We start from the raw sequence: 17,737 nt of genomic DNA, 5'->3' as shown, positions 1-17,737 counted from the left end.
GTGTCCTGCCATCCATTCTTAATTAGCACATTTTCTTAGATAATATCACCACCTTCAACACCTCTTTGATCCTTTTGTCTGTGACATCTTTTGATTATCTGCTCCTTTCACTGCTTGCTTGTCCCTACAACCACCGCCCCCCCCTCAACTTCTCCCACCCCATCTTAAACCAGCTTATATTTCACCCCTCTCCTAACTATACTCAGTTCTGCTGAAGGGTCATGAGGACTCGAAACGTCAACTCTTTTCTTCTCTGCCGATGCTGCCAGACCTGCTGAGTTTTTCCAGGTAATTCTGTTTTTGTATAGGAATGTAATGTTCATCATATGGAGCAAAGATTGCTCACTCTTAATTGTATGTGAATTCAAGCCATCTGCACCCACCCAATCTGCACGCTGCATGGCAGTCATTCAAAGCAGCCTCTACAAAAACATGTATTTGAGCTGCACTTGTGTGGAGCTTGTGGGAGATGTCCGCATGTCGTTACTGTTGCTTTTTCTACAACTTTCCACATGGGCCGTACACACTGAGTGGAGGACAAAAGAAAAGGTAGACATGTCTGCCACAGTACGATCATGCTTACCTATGTGGTAGATTGGCTTAAGCACAGCAAGCACCTCCCAATAAAGTGGGCAACATGTAAGAGTAACACAAGCTGCAGCTAATGAACCATCTGTCTTTTAAGATTGGGGCAGGCTTCAGTGGCAAAGGAGCTTCCTTCTCAAATGGTCCCTTTTAATCAGAATGCTGCAACATTGAAACAGTATAGTGTAGGTCTCCCAGGCGGTTCTGGTGAAAACCACTGCCTTTTTAAGAGTATTTTGTTCTCAGGATGGGGATGCAAAGCCTCATTCATTGCCCATTGTGACGTTGTCTTCTCTTGGCTTCAAGCAGCCCTAGTTAGGATCATGTTATGGAGCGATTGCTAAGATCCTTCAGAAAGACATTAAGATGAGTGAAACATTTGAGCTTTTATTTACTTTTTCTGATGCCAGATGCATTTGATTTTGTTTCACGACTGGTCACAATGGGATTTGAACATGCAATCTCTAAGCTGCTAGTCCAGCACCATAACCACTCCAATTTCTTGTGTACCTTGCTTTTTGTGTCGTCCCATTTCTTTGTTCAGTAGATGGATGATTCACAGGTTTTGCAGAACCTCTGTCGTCTGACTCACTTCTCATGTGTACAAGATTCACAGTGTCCAGTGAGGTGTGCAGATTTAAAAACGAACCTTTCTGTGTGTGTAATGCAGAAATTACAAATCATCAGCATGAAGAGAAATAAGATTCAATTGTTTTATTTGATTACTTCAGCTTCCTAATATCATAAAATGCTGTGTGACATCCAGTGTGTGTCCCTTTATTCACTGTGTCTCAGCTCTTGAAACACAAGTAATTTCCTTTCGTGAGGGAGTCAAAAGCAAAGGGAACACTCTTAAAATGAGAAGATAAAAGCATAATACTGCAGATGCTGAAATCCGAAGTAGGCCTTCCAGGAGTGAAATCAAGAAGCATTTTTTTTCATGTCAAGGGTAGTGAGGGTAGTGGAAATCTGGAACTTTCTTGATAGAAAGGTTGTGGCTGGTCGGTCTATTGAAATTTTCAAGACTGAGATCGATTTTTGTTAGGCAAGGATACCAAGGGATATACATTAAGAATGGAAAAATGGAGCCCAGTTGTGGATCAGCTATGATCTAATTGAAGGGTGGGAACAGGCTGAAGAAGCTGAATGGCCTTCTCCAGTTTCTTTGTCGCAGTCACCGTCTCTCATGTATGAGCTTGGACAATAATTGTCAGCGGGAAATTTGACCATGGTATCCAAGGGATGGAGAAAATAGTGTGATATGCTTCGAAAAAGCCAAACCTATATGAGTAGAAAGTCGATGAATCTTACCTCCTTCCTCACAAGGAAAAAGAAGGCCAGGCAAATCAATGAAACAATTGGAAACACGTGGAAAATTTGAAAATGGTTGCCCAGAGCAGAACCCTGTGTGAAAAACAGGATAAGACCTACAATTTGCAAGGAGAAATGAGGTTGAATGATGATGGTGGAAGGAAGTTCTGGGGAATCACAATCAAATCCAATCCTAGCCTTGCCCAACACCCACAAAGGCACCCTTTCCCATCAGAATCACTGGATGTGAGTAAGAATCCTGAGCAATTCTGCCCCCAAAATCGATGGCTGCTGACGTGACTTGTGTTCCTATCACCGTTTGAGTTAGAATGTGGTAGAAGGTGAGACTTCATTGGCCCATATTGCTTAACTGCTGCTGGATAAACTGAGTTCCCAAAAATAAGGTGGTATGGTTTAATGTCATTAATGAGTTGTTCTTGTGATTTACGTCTGAATGTCTCTGGTGTCAGTTGTCAAACTTAAAAGATTTTTTCTCTTACTCTTTCTCCCTCTCTCTCTCTCTCTCATTTTTTCCTATTTAGATCCTCAGGATATTGAAGGCAACATGGAAACAGCAAAGGTTGTCGACTTGATCCCATGGATGGATTATGAATTCAGCGTAAAAGCAACCAATACCCTGGGGATGGGAGAACCCAGTCTGCCATCTGCGAAAATCCGGACAGCTGAAGCAGGTGAGGTGCCAGCTGCGGGAATATTTCACATTTTATTCCTCATAATAAATTATTGTGCAAATCATGCAGCATTTTGGAAATTTCATAACCTTTAGTCATTGGTAGAAAGTATACTTGTAACTGTGGTGGGTTGGTATCACACTTCTGTGGATAGGGTTCTTAGGAACCCTAAGCAATATTCAAATTCAAATGAGCAACATTTACCCTCCTTCCCATCAATATTATTGCCTTCCTGACTCCAATTTGATTTCAGCTTGCAAAGGGAGTAAGCTGTCATGAGCTATGAACCACCTCATGTCTGTTGTTCTATTGCCAATATTGATGCCTACTATGACATGCTCCTCCATTGTCAGGCACTCCATTTGGCACCTGCCAGGTACAACAGAGTCTGAGTAATAGTCAAGAATGCCAAGCAGGAAGCTTTGAACCTATGCTGTACCATTGATGGTACTGGGATTCTTTTTACAGATACATCCACCCTGTTGGTTTGTTCCTTGCACAAGAAAAAATTGGATTATCCACTAATCATATTAAGCATTCTTAGTGAAATGGCAATGTAAAGTAAAAACATAAATACAACTTGAATTAACAGGTAATTGAAATGTTCTGACTTTGAATTCAGAACAGTCAGTTTTTTAGCTGCTTCTCACAGCTTGCAATAGATTATATCATAAGATTTGCAGGTAATGCCATTAAACCAACTGAGGTCATGGCCCATAGGGTTAACAGGCCCTTATTTACCTTTGGGATAGATTTCCTTCCATCAGTCAATGTATAGAATAAGACTGCCCATCAGAACTGTGGATGAGTCCTCATCATTCTACCTTCCTGACCTGAGGTTAAAAGCATCTACGGCAATGCTGAGATGAAGAGGGTGATAAAGAATGATTAACTGCGCCACTGATCAATTAGCTAGTAGCTGTGTGAGCTGCGGCTTCATATTGTAGTGCTGGTGAGAGTTGGTTTTAAAATATGCTTTGTCAGCATTTGAATGGAACTTCAGACCATACTGACTCAATCTTATCCCACCATTGGCCTGAGTCGCACAGTGAGTCCAATCAGGAAGTCCTTATTGTCCACATACAGTGGTCTGCTTGCTCAGGTAGAGGAACAAGATGCAATGTATTGTAGCTAAGATTAGAGTAAGATTAAAAGAACAACTGTGAAAAAATGGAGGAAATAAATTTTTATTTTTGATTACCTTTTAAAGAAAATCAGGGTCTATACCATAAAGAATGGTATAGAATGGCAAAATCAATTAAATAAAAACAAAAAGCTAAAAGCTTTTAATCAATTAAAAATCAATTAAATGTTGACTCTGATTCTGTGTTCTTACCTAGATTTTCAAACAAAATTCAAGGCTTATTTTTGAAAGAAACTAGATACTTCACTATCGAATTGTTAAAAACATTGACTTGACTTGGAGCAATTGAGCTCTGAAGGGATAACTTTATGAAGCCCTGCTTCCAACATTAAACCTCACTGGGTTAGTGATCAGGTGAGGAATAGGGTTACAATACTACACCACCAGTTCTGTGAACTACAGTCCCACCTCACAAGGTAGAGCCTTATAACACTGAGTTTAGTGTTCCTTGTACTGCAGCTTGATGTTTGGAATGAAGGATTGGTGTTTATTGTGTGTGTTCATAATCATGGGAAACACATTAAATAAGGGGACCTGAATAAGGAGACATGGAAAGCTACAGAAAATCAGTAAAAATGTTCACTAGATTTGTCTTGTTGAGAAATACGTGAAATCCCAAGGCCCACGTGGAACTTAGGAAACAGCAGAGTCGAAAAGCATACAAAAGAGATCACCTAAATTAGAAAGCAGTGATTAGGTGCTGAAAACTTTGATTTTAAAATAGATTGAATAAGATTGGGTGAAGGTGTTGAGATGAAGTGGCGAACAGCAGTATACAAACTATTGACCATTGAACTGATGTGATCCTCGGTCCTGCCAATTCAGGCCACGAACCTGGTTGACTTGGTTCTACCTGCATTTATATTTCCTAGTTGCAGTTTCGTCCTTTGTCCTTTGATTGATCTAGAGGTTCGGAAATGGATGTCTTCAGCACTGTTGCCTCATCAATGGACAATTTCTGAATCTGAACACCAAGGCATGCAGCTTGAGGTTTGTACAAATTAATGGAAGTGAGGAAAAGGCACCATAAAATGTACATACGTGTCTCATGGAGCAGAAAGGAACTAGGATCCTTCCATGTTTCAGGATCTTTCTGTTTACAGCATGCTAAAGATGTGGAACCCAACTTGATGTTCTGACCCCAAGTGCAGTTAAACACCTCAGCTTCCAAGCTTCGGAGGCTTGGAGGTAGTTGCTACTTCTCTCAGTATCTGTTTAATCTAAGGACATTTAAAGCAGGGCGGCTGAGCAGTGTGTACAGGACAATGAAGATGTGCACTTGGAATTTTGAGAAGATCAAAGCAGATTGCTGACAACAAGAAATCTGAATGGCTGTAGAGCTGCTCTTGGTCTTGACTGAAGAAGTTTCTTTCCATGTCCGGCCATTTGGCTTCTCCATTTGGTGATCAATAAATATTTTCTTCACTTCAAGCTCAATTCTGACATAAGGGTGTGCTGCAAACTCAAATTTAGATCAAATGCATTTTTCATAGAAGCTGCACATAACAACTTTTATATTATGGGTGTGTAACAAAAGAACCTGTGTGTGAACAATCTAGTAGTATGTTGTTACAAGCTGTTACTTGATTTCCACAAGTTTTACAAATCTAACTAAACTTGTTTCTTTGAACTGTTCTGCCTTGCATGGTTATACTCTCAGAAAAAAAATGATGCTATACTGAGGTCATTCAGAACTTCTGTTGCTGGTAGGGTGGAGGTGAGAGAAACGGGAATATTTTCAGCACTTGCGAAAGATCAGTTTCCATTTCATGATGATGTATCTTTTGTGAGGCACATTTGCTCCTTATTGAGAGAAGTTTTACTGCTTTTAATTTTCATTTAAAATAACAGCACAATGTGTAAAATTGCAAAGTAGAATATAATACAGGTGTACTGCTGTACAGTGACTGTTTAGAGTCAACGATATCATTTCAGCATGACTTTCAGTATCTTTTTAGCGTATTTTGGGTTTTCGCGATTGTACAACTCTATCAATGATTTAACATGCACACTGCAGTCATATCCTTGGAAAGTCATCTCATTCACATTCATTCCTGAACTTAAAGGCCTGTTGGATTGTTTAGAGAACTACATACAGAAAATCTTAAACATTTGAATCATTACTCAACATCAGCTCCTAGCCTTTCACTCAACCATTGTTTAATGGGTGATTATTTTTTACATGTGTGTCTGTGTATGTGCACGGTGCAACTCAAACCTGTGACTTCCTGTCTATTTTAATACAGCTCAGTATGTTTTCTTCTCTGGATCCATTTTGCTGCTGTTACTAAAGATGCTGAAGTATGTAGTTATTGGTGTTCCTTGCTTTATATTACCAACGGCAAAAATACATTAAATTCATACCTTGCGATGTACAATAAGGTTAGGTTGACTCTAGGCACAGCAATTCTGGTCATTCAGTCTTTCAAGAGATTGGATTCCGTGTTACCAAGTTGATCGTAACCTTTCATGTTACCATGTTCAGCTTTACTTCAAGTAGAATGATGTGAAGTAGCTCTTTCCACTTCTACCATCTTGGCATGAGATATATATGTTTGTGTGTGTATTTGTGCATTGCTTTTGATGCAGATGAATTTGACTGATAAGGCACCTTTAGAACATATTCAGCATGTTTCTGATGATTAATCAAATGCTTGTTCCCTGTTAATCCCTAGGATTCCATAGTTTAGTACCTTTACTATACATTATGCATTTTACCGTCAGCAGGCTGGATCACTTCACGTGGAAATGTTTGGCTGTTTGCACCCGTCTTGAAAATTAAGAACTGAATTTTGCGTCCCGCAGGCGGGTGCGTGTCCGACCCGATCGGGTGTAAAATCGCGTGGGAAGAGTTGGACGAGCGTCCCGACATCATTGTGCAATCGTGATATTTCACTTGGGTGGCGTGCGCAAAAGTCGGAAGCGCGCTCACCGATAATTAGGAGGGCAATTGAGCCCATTAACGGCGCAATTCTCTCCGATTTTTTGTGGTCTGTCCAACCTTACAGTTTGTGGATGGGCGAATTGGCCATGTGGCCTTTGCATTTTTTATCAAACCTCATCCAAGGACGGGTTTAAATTTCCGTTATGAAATAGTTTTTTGCAGCTTTTATAACTTCTATTTTAGCGTTTTCAGGTCTGCAGCTCCCTGACGCATCCGTCTGCCTTCAGGGAGCTTTCTTGCAGCGCTCACCCGCGCCCACAGAAATGTCATCTCCCCCCCCCACCCCGGCAGCGCTAAGCAAAGCCTTTCAGCACGTGTTTCACACAGGGTGGCCGTTAATTGACCAGCCGGTGTGAAAATGCGGTCGGGTGCCGATCAAGGTGGGGGGTCCATTTCCTGACTGCTCCCAGGCCTGCCAATCGCACGTGCCTGCCAAAGGTAAAATTCAGGCCTACATATTGCTCAGCTTAGATTGGTGCTTCATCCAAGCCCTATTCCTTCCCTTGTATCACATGGAACCACAGGTAATGTTGTCTTGGGTCTATTTTGTCTCTGTACAGTGACCATGTGGATGAATCTAAGATTGAGGAGGACTATTTTACCATCCCATGTTGTAGAAGGTCAATCCTCTACATCTCAGCAAGGACCTAACACAATAATGACAGCATTAATTGCTTAACCATGTTGGATGTATTGGTGTTTTATATGTATAATCTTAAATACTACTTGCAGGGCAAGGTGATAGTTAGAAGAGAAAAGGATTTGCATTTAAATAGTGTCCTTCATGACTTCAGTCAATGACGTATTTTTGAAGCGTAATCACTGTTGTAATATAGGAAATGTGGAATGCAGCAGCCAGCATACACACATCTAGCTCCTACAAACAGCAGTGCGATGTTAGCAGTGTTAATTGAGGGATAAATATTGACCAAGACAGTGGAGAGAAGGGACTGTAGGGCCTTGATTTAATCATTCATCTGAAAGACAGCTCCTCAGTGCAGTATTCCCTTGGTATTGCACCAGAGTCTCAGTGAAGATTTTTGTACTCAAGTCTCTGAAGTCAGACTTGAACCTAATCCCTCCTGGCTCAGAGATGAGAATGCTACCACTGTGCCACTGCTGATAGCTACTGACCAAGCATTGAAAATGTTTCCATGTTGTAGCAATCAAAAGGAAGATGGACATTAGCAAGTGAAAGATGCCATTAGTGAGACCTCACTTGGTTTGCTATGTCCAACCGTATTAATATATACAAAGCAACAGTGGCAGATCCATGGAGAATCCGATATGAATACTCGCTGAGAAGAAGGAAGACCGAAGATTTATGTTTCAGTCTGGCAGAACAATTGGTAGAGGTGGAGAATTCTTTGTGTTGTTAGGAAATAGAGTTAGTTTAAGTAAGTTAAATTGGTTTTTGTGGGTGTTAGGAACGAGTTTTAGCTTTAATGTTTAAGTTTGATTTGTATTTCTGTATCTGTGTGTTAAGAAAAGGTCAGGTTGAGTTTTAATTTCACTTTAAAAGGTGCCTGCATTTCTAATGAGAGCTTACAACTGTAAGAGAAGTTAAGCAAACACAACAGTTGAAAATCTGGGCTGTTGCCACAGAGGCCCAGAGAGGCAGGTCCTCCCACAGACACACACAAAAGAAATTAGAAACAGCAGTTTTTGAGTTCAGTTTTGAGACAGCTGCCAGGGAGAGACTGGACCAAAGGGAACAGATGGCCAGTCCCAAGCTAAAGAAGAAAGTCCCCAAGAATCCAGGGGAGTGGAACAGGAGAAAGGCTCAAGCAGAACTTTTAGTCAAAGGCCCTGTTCTGTGGAGGTGAAAGTAAGGAGCAGGAAGAAAGGCTTCAAGCTTAAAGAGATAAAGGCTTGGGAAAAGTCACAAGGTCCAGAGAGACAGCTGATGGTCTATAACTCTTTGCTATGTGCATGTGAAGCAGTGGTGTACTGTTGATGGCTGAGTCGGTGAGGGAGAGTGCATGGAAGAAAGCTTGAATGCATGTGGTGACACAGGGAAGAGGAACATCGGAAGAAGAGTTTGAAACCCTGGAGGTTAATCCTTGCGGAAGGTGCCTGGGAGAAAGTGTCAGTTTGAGAGAAGATTCCAAAGCGAGTTCTTGGAGAGTAGAGATTGGAAACCCTCGTGTGAAAGACGGAGTGCAGTGAAACTGGTTGACTCACTGTGTGACATGCATCTGCGGGGAGTGGAGGAGATATCCATAGCATCTGGTTGAGGTGGCATATGTCACTTGGTTTCAGAGTGTGATGTGCCTGATCACAGGTTATTAATTGGTTTACATGGACTGCACTTAGTGTGAACATTAGAGTATAAGGTAGCTTTTGTAACTTGTGTTACCCTTACAAATCTGTATATATCTGTAAAGTTATAGTTATGGGTGAAGGAGTATTGTAATATAATTAATCTTTTCTTGTTTAATAAATGTTTTATGCTTTTGTTAAAAGTTCATTAGCTGACTCCGGTGACTCTATTCAGTAGCCCCTCTCCATGTATCTGAACAAACAAATAAAAGTTAGGATAAAAACAGAATTACCTGGAAAAACTCAGCAGGTCTGGCAGCATCGGCGGAGAAGAAAAGAGTTGACGTTTCGAGTCCTCATGACCCTTCGGCAGAACTGAGTAAAGTTAGGAGAGGGGTGAAATATAAGCTGGTTTAAGGTTTTTGGGGGGGGGGGGGGGTGTTGGGAGAGAGAGAAGTTGGGGGGTGGGGTGGTTGTAAGGACAAGCAAGCAGTGATAGGAGCAGATAATCAAAAGATGTCACAGACAAAAGGAACAAAGGGGTGTTAAAGGTGATGATATTATCTAAGAAAATGTGCTAATTAAGAATGGATGGCAGGACACTCAAGGTACAGCTCTAGTGGGGGTGGGGTGGAAAGACTGATGACAGGGTGTTACAGTTATAGATTTAAAAATAATGGAAATAGGTGGGAAAAGAAAAATCTATATAAATTATTGGAAAAAACAAAAGGGAGGGGGAAGAAACGGGAAGGGGGTGGGGATGGGGGAGGGAGTTTAAGATCTAAAGTTGTTGAATTCAATATTCAGCCCGGAAGGCTGTAAAGTGCCTAGTCGGAAGATGAGGTGCTGTTCCTCCAGTTTGCGTTGGGCTTCACTGGAACAATACAGCAAGCCAAGGACAGACATGTGGGCAAGAGAGCAGGGTGGAGTGTTAAAATGGCAAGCGACAGGGAGGTTTGGGTCTTTCTTGCGGACAGACCACAGGTGTTCCGTAAAGCGGTCGCCCAGTTTGCGTTTGGTCTCTCCAATGTAGAGGAGACTGCATTGGGAGCAACGAATGCAGTAGACTAAGTTTGGGGAAATGCAAGTGAAATGCTGCTTCACTTGAAAGGAGTGTTTGGGCCCTTGGACGGTGAGGAGAGAGGAAGTGAAGGGGCAGGTGTTGCATCTTCTGCGTGGGCATGGGGAGGTGCCATAGGTGGGGGTTGAGGAGTAGGAGGTGATGGAGGAGTGGACCAGGGTGTCCCGGAGGGAACGATCCCTACGGAATGCCGCCGGGGGGGTGAAGGGAAGATGTGTTTGGTGGTGGCGTCATGCTGGAGTTGGCGGAAATGGCGGAGGATGATCCTTTGAATGCGGAGGCTGGTGGGGTGATAAGTGAAGACAAGGGGGACCCTATCATGTTTCTGGGAGGGAGGAGAAGGCGTGAGGGTGGATGCGCGGGAGATGGGCCGGACACGGTTGAGGGCCCTGTCAACGACCGTGGGTGGAAAACCTCGGTTAAGGAAGAAGGAGGACATGTCAGAGGAACTATTTTTGAAGGTGGCATCATCAGAACGGAGGCGAAGGAACTGAGAGAATGGGATGGAGTCCTTACAGGAAGCGGGGTGTGAGGAGCTGTAGTCGAGGTAGCTGTGGGAGTCGGTAGGCTTGTAATGGATATTGGTGGACAGTCTATCATCAGAAATTGAGACAGAGAGGTCAAGGAAGGGAAGGGAAGTGTCAGAGATGGACCATGTGAAAATGATGGAGGAGTGGAGATTGGAAACAAAATTAATAAATTTTTCCAGGTCCCGACGAGAGCATGAAGCAGCACCGAAGTAATCATCGATGTACCGGAGAAAGAGTTGTGGGAGGGGGCCGGAGTAGGACTGGAACAAGGAATGTTCCACATACCCCATAAAGAGACAGGCATAGCTGGGGCCCATGCGGGTACCCATAGCCACACCTTTTATTTGGAGGAAGTGAGAGGAGTTAAAGGAGAAATTGTTCAGTGTGAGAACAAGTTCAGCCAGACAGAGGAGAGTAGTGGTGGATGGGGATTGTTCGGGCCTCTGTTCAAGGAAGAAGCTAAGGTTTCTGTTTTTGTTTTGGATTTCCAGCATCCGCAGTAGTTTTTTGTTTTTAAATAAAAGTTAGGATCTATCAAGCAAGGTTCCAGCCTGGGATCAGGCTTGTCCAGTGGTAACCTCAGCTGGGGGTCATAAAAGTGTAGGGTCAGAAAAAGAGGATATGATTACTGGAAAAAGATCTTCAAGTTAAGAGCAATGTACAGAATAGTTATATTTATAGAATAGGCTGCTACTTAGCAAATTCAATGGAATTGGCTAAAGCATTCAAGGATAAATGACAAGCTTGGTCCCAAGCCTATAGAAGGAGGAAGGGACGAAAGTGACCTGGGATCATGGATGTAAAACACAAATAAGCTGATTGACTCATTCTCATTCCTCTCATTTGCATTTTCTAAAATAGCAGTCAAAATCAATACAAGTTCCTTGTTGGGGCACTGTCTTAAGCCAGTAATTATATCATCCACACCCTGTATGTTTGACACCGGTTATTTATATCATGCTATATAATGGAGGCCATTTATTGCCTTTCCCAAAATAGTGGCAACTTTCATTCTGCTTTGGGTCTGGTGCCATTTTAAAGGAGGCCTGAGGACATTCCTGAAAAAAAATCATCTAGATCATTGTTTTACATTGGAAAGGAACATAATGAACAAAAACCCATTTATTTCTTTTATATAGTGTTCTTTGTATTGAGACCTGAGGCCTAGATTAAATAGCTATGCAGAGGAAAGATAAAGTATCTTGATCTCTTTGTTCCAGAGATATCTTCTGCGATTGCACAGAATGCAGTGATGTATTGTAACTGTAGCACGTGGAAGCTAATGGATACCAGTGAGATCCATGGCAACCACATCTGCGCTAAGTGTTTGCAGCTCGAGGTACTTCGGCTTCGAGATGACAAGCTGGAATCCAAGTTTTGGCCACTGAGATTCATTAGGAAGAGAGAAAATTATCTGGACATTTTATTCCAAGAGGCAGTCACACACCTTGTGCTGGGTACTTCAGATTTGGTCCATGGTCAGGGACAGAAGGCTGTAACTATGAGTGAAGCAAGTAAGAGGAGTAATCACAGGACAGCATTTCACATTCAGTTTGAGGGTGAGAAATTTAGGTATGAAACTAGTGTCTTAAATAAAGGTAATTATAAGGTTTTGAAGACAGAGTTAGCTAAGGTGGAATGGGAAAATAGGTAAGACAGGAGAGAAGCAGTGGCAGACATTTAAGGAGATATTTCATAACCCTCCACAAAGATATTTTCCATTGAGAAAGAAAGACATTACGAGAACTGTGCACCATCGTGGCTTACTCAGGAAGTTAAGATGCTATCAAATTGAAAGAAAAGATGTACAATGCTGCAAAGAATAGTGGTAGCCCAGAAAATTGGGAAAATTTTAAAAAGGATAGTTTAAAAAAAATAGAGGGAGAAGTATTCAAAGACAGTAAAAGTTTCTGCAAGTATATAAAAAGAGACTAGCTAAAGTGAACATTGGTCCTTATAGGGTGAGATTAATAATGGGAAATAAGGAAATGGCGGAGACTTTGAACAAGTATTTTGTGTCTGTCTTGACAGTGGAAGACACCAAAAATATCCCAGGGGTAGTAGAAAAAACAGAGAAAAAAGGGAGGGAAGAAGGAACTTAAAACAATCACAATCACTAGAGAAAAAATGCTAGGAAGACTAATATGAGACTAAAGGCTGACGAGTCCCCTGGACCTGATGGCCTGTGTCATAGGGCCTGAAAGGAAGTGGCTGCAGATATAGTGGGTTCATTGATTGTAATCTTCCAAAATTCCACAGATTCTGGAAAGGCCCCAGTGGATTGGAAAAATGCAAATGTAACCAACTAGTCAAAAAAGGAGGGAGACAGAAAACAGGAAACTATTTACCAGTCAGTCTAACGTATGTCATTGGGAAAATGCTGGAATCCATTATTAACAAGTTAGTTGTAGCAGGACATTTGGAAAATAATAATAAAACAAGACAGAGTCAGAATGGTTTGGTGAAAGGAAAATCATGTTTGACAAATTTGTTAGAGTTCTTTGAAGACATAGCAAGCAGGGTGAATAATGGGGAGCCAGTGGTTGTGTATTTGTATTTCCAAAAGTCATTCGATAAGGTGCCATATAAAAGGTTACTGCACAAGATAAGAACTCATGGTGTTAGTTAGGGGTGATATATTAGCATGGATAGAAAATTGGCTAACATGAAACAGAGAGTCAGGATAATTGGGTCATTTTCAGGTTGGCAAACTGTAACACGTAGAGTGCTGCAGGCAACAGTGCAGCAACTATTTGCCATCTATATTTGTGACCTTGGATGAAAGGACAAGACTACATTATAGCCAAATGTGATGATGATACAAAGGTTCAGGCAAGAAAGTGGAGTTAAGGGCACAATCAGATCAGCCATGATTTTATTGATTGGTGGAGCAGGCTCAATGAGCCAAATGGCCCACTCCTACTCCTACTCCTATTTCTTATGATCTCAAGATATTATGTAGTCACAGAATAATTAGGGGGAGAAATTTGCTCACGTAGCATCGCTTCTGGCAGCACAATGCAGACTTACAACAATTGCCCAGGCAGGGCAGGCTGTGCAGTTAGTGGCCTGCAACACTGCCCATCCCAGTAAGTGCTACATGAACAAATATCTCTGCCTTAACATCTGTCAGCATCACATGATGTGTTGCACCCATTCTTGCAGTGTGCTAATGGATAGGATGGGTGTGATGCTTCCTGTGTGCTTGCTTTTTATTTAACTGCATTCATTCCTTAAGATGTGTCTCAGGAATGGGCCATCAGCCAGGGTACTATTCTGACATGTTCTGTTTTATTGTGTGGCTCAGACTGAAATTTATGTGAAGCCAGTTGTTGCAGTTCTACCTGGAGTGAGCATGTACCCACTCAATAGGACAGACACTGATCTTTTTAGTGGGACAGTCATCATCTCATGAACAGGTTCGGATAATGCCAGAAACGAGAGGAGTAAAACTTGTCCAGTGTATAAACCCCAAGTTGAGGTCAGACCTTGGAAATGATTCCAATTGATTGTTTTTTATAATGTACACTGTGAAGCTTGTAGGGATTGTTTCCATTGTATTTTGAGGAGCTGTTCGTGTGTACTGTGTGTATCTTATGCATGGTGGTCCCAGAAAGATCTGTGGCAAGTGACATAAATGCTGCAAAAGTAACAGAGCCTAACATCACCCAGTCTCATTCCCCTATCACCTCTGTGCTCATTGACCTACATTAGCTCTTGTTCCAGCTGTACCTTGATTTTAAAGTTCTCATCCTTGCTTCCAAATCTTTCCAGATCCTTGCTCCTCCCTATCTCTGTAATCTTCTCCAGCCCTACAACCCTCCAAGATCTCTGTGCTTCTCCAATTCTGGCCGCTTATGCATCCCAATGTTAGGGGCATGTGAGGAGGGCTAAAAATGACTCCCCTATCCTACCACTCCAAGTCTGACCGTAACGAGTTTTTTTGTGATTTTATAAGGATGATGTTATGTACTTAATGCCTGTGCTTAACCATTTATGTGCTGATTGCAAAGAAATTAGTCTGTAGGCTTTTTTGAGTTTAAAACAAAAAGGTTAGTTCTTTTGTTAAGTTAAAAAACCCACCTAGGTAAAGGTATAAAAATACTTAAAAAGGTAAATCCATTCACAACCCACCCTCTCTCACACACACACACACACAGAATTGCAAGTTATACAGTAAGGAGTTACTTCCTTAGCCAAATTAACGTTCAATGCAGAAAGGCAAAAAAAAGAGAGTTCACTGTTTATGAGTCCTTTGCTGGTGGTATCTGTGGCTGCGGCAAATGTTTCTCTATGGTGATCTTGAAATTCCAGGAATTGAAGCACATGTAAAACTGCAATTGCCAGAGACAACTTCTTCTAAAACATAACCTGTCTTTTCCAGAAGTCGATGATTTTTGCCCCTGAGGTTTATTTCGATGGAAATTCACTAACTCTGTGCTGGAGTTTTAAACAATTGGATTAGGCCTTGAACTTGAGGAGGAGTACTACTGCCCCTTTGGCAGGCTTTCTATGACTACTGCTCAGCAGCTTGCATCTTGTAATAAAAGTGATTTCAAAAATGGTTATTCTAGTCACATGACCTCTCTGCCCATAATGATTTTAAAAGGTATTTGCTTAGCTGATATCTGGACATGGCCAAAGTGATCATATTCTGTATTGTCCCAGCCATTAATTTCTGAATATCCATTATCCATCGTGATGAGATAGGAAGAACACCTTTCCATGCAGCTATTGTCCTAGTAGACTTTCTGTCTCCGCTTGAGAGGCAGCCTTATCAAAATGCAAATGTGAGGTCCAGAGCAGTATCAGTAAATCTTTTGAAATAGTTCTTGACATCAGCAGGTGTGAAATTCCATGAGGCTGTTGGGGCATCCCTTAATTGTACTCCACATTGGAACCTTACAGATAACTGGCCAACTAGTTATACCAGACATCAGCTGACTTGTGGCAGCCATCTTAAGGCAGTGTTTTCGCTTGCTTTTCTAAAAAATCCTTTTTAAACAGTTCAATATATGTTTGATCAGCCAATGAAATTACAGATTAATATCTCTTATGCACAAGTCAAACCTTTGTGACACTTGATATCAATTCTCCACCATCAACATAAATGCAAAATACTGCGGATGCTAGAAATCTAGAACAAAAACAAAAATACCTGGAAAAACTCAGCAGGTCTGACAGCATCTGTGGAGAGGGATACAGTTGATGTTTCGAGTCCGTATGACCCTTCATCAGAACTAAGACATATAGAAATGAGATGAAATATAAGCTGGTAGAGTGGGGTGGGACAGGAAGAGCTCGATAGGGGGCCAGTGATAGGTGGAGGCCAAGAAGAGACTGCCAAAGATGTCATAGACAAAAGGACAAAGGGGTGTTGACGGTGGTGATATTATCTAAAGGATGTGCTAATGGGGACATTAAGGGTAGCAAGCAGGACAAGCTAGTGACAGATGGCCCAAGTGGGGTGGGGTGGGGGGAAGGGATCGAAATGGGCTAAAAGGTGGAGATGAAATAATAGATCAAAATAAATTTAAAAATAAGAGGGAAAAGAAAAAAAATATTTGTTTAAAAATGATAAATTATTGGAAAAGGGGGGATCGGAAACGGGGGAGGGAATGGAGGAGAGAGTTCATGATCTGAAATTGTTGAACTCAATATTAAGTCCGGAAGGCTGTAAAGTGTCTTTTAGTCCATTTGACAAATTTATCAGAATTCTTTGAGGAGATAACAAGCAGGATAGATAAAGGGGAACCAGATGTAATATATTTGAATTTCCAAAAGGCATTCTATAAGGTACAGCACATAAGGCTACTTAATAAGATAAGAGCCCATGGTCTTGGGGGTAGTATATTAGCATGGATAGAGGATTGGCTAACTAATAGAAGACAGAGAGTTGGGTTACGGGGTGCATTTTCAGGATGGCAGCCTGTAACTAGTGGAGTGCCACAGGGATCAGTGCTGGGGCCACAATGTATATTAATGACTTAGATGAGGGAAGTGAATGTACTATCGCCAAGTTTGTGGATAACACAAAAATAGGTTGAGAAGGCAAGTGGTGAGGATGACACAAAGAGTCTACAGAGGGATATAGACAGGTTAAGTGAGTGGGCAAAAACTTGGCAGATGGAACACAATGTGGCAAGATGTGAGGTTATGCATTTTGGCAGGAAGAATAGAGGAGCTGAATATTATTTAAATAGAGAAAGACTGCAGAAAGCTACAGCACAGAGGGATTTGGGAGTTCTCGTGATGTATCCCAAGAAGTTAATATACAAGTTCAGCAGGTAATAGGGAAGACAAATGGAATGTTGGCCTTTATTTCAAAGGGAATGGAGTATAAAAATAGGGAGATATTGCGAAAACTATACAAGGCACTAGTTAAACCACACCTAGAATACTGTGAATAGTTTTGGTCCCCTTATTTAAGGAAAGACATACTGGCATTGGAGGCAGTCCAGAGAAGGTTCACTTGGGCATTGAAGGATTTTCTTATGAGGAGAGGTTGAGTAGGTTGGTCCTCTACTCATTGGAGTTTGGAAGAATGAGAGGCGACCTTATTAAAACATATAAGATTCTTAGGGGGCTTGACAGGGTAGATGCTGAGAAGTTGTTTCCCCTTGTGCAAGAGTCTAAGACCAGAGGGCAGAATCTCATTGTAAGGGGATGCCCATTTAAAACAGAGATGAGGAGGAATTTCTTCTCTCAGAGGCTAGTCAATCTGTGGAATTATTTATCACAAAGGGCTGTAGAGGCTGGGTCATTAATTATATTCAAGGCTGAGAGAGACAGATTTTTAATCAGTAAGGGAATCAAGGGTTATGGGGAAAGGCAGGAAAGTGGAGTTGAGGATTATCAGATCAGCCATGATCTCATTGAATGACAGAGCAGACTCGATGTGCCGAATAGCCTACTTCTCCTCCTATGTCTTATGGAACTATGAGGTGCTGTGGGCCATCAGCAGCAGCAGAATTGTGTACAACCACATCTGTAACCTCACGGCCCAGCGTTTTCCCCACTCTACCATCAAACTGGGGGATCAGCCCTGGTTCACTGAAGAATGCAGGAGGGCATGTCAGGAGAAGCACTAGGAACACCTAAAAATGAGGTGTCGATCTGGTGAAGTTACAACACAGGAGTACATTCATGCCAAACAGCGAAAGCAGCATGTGATGGACAGAGCTAAGC

At 41.8% G+C, this 17,737-nt stretch overlaps 1 protein-coding gene across 1 annotated transcript in view; it reads left to right on the top strand.

Annotated features, from left to right (window-relative positions):
- The window catches only part of cntn1b (contactin 1b), a 595,565-nt gene that overhangs the window by 302,703 nt on the left and 275,125 nt on the right, over positions 1-17,737 (top strand). The window contains exon 16 of the mRNA XM_078568473.1: positions 2,439-2,588. Coding sequence (XP_078424599.1) covers positions 2,439-2,588 — 150 coding nt within the window. The remainder of the gene's footprint in view (positions 1-2,438; positions 2,589-17,737) is intronic.

This window comes from Cetorhinus maximus, chromosome 22 (assembly GCF_964194155.1).
Source record: "Cetorhinus maximus chromosome 22, sCetMax3.hap1.1, whole genome shotgun sequence".
NCBI classification, from domain to species: domain Eukaryota; kingdom Metazoa; phylum Chordata; class Chondrichthyes; order Lamniformes; family Cetorhinidae; genus Cetorhinus; species Cetorhinus maximus.
The sequence above is the reverse complement of the archived record's forward strand: the minus strand, read 5'-3'. Positions and strand labels throughout refer to the sequence as shown.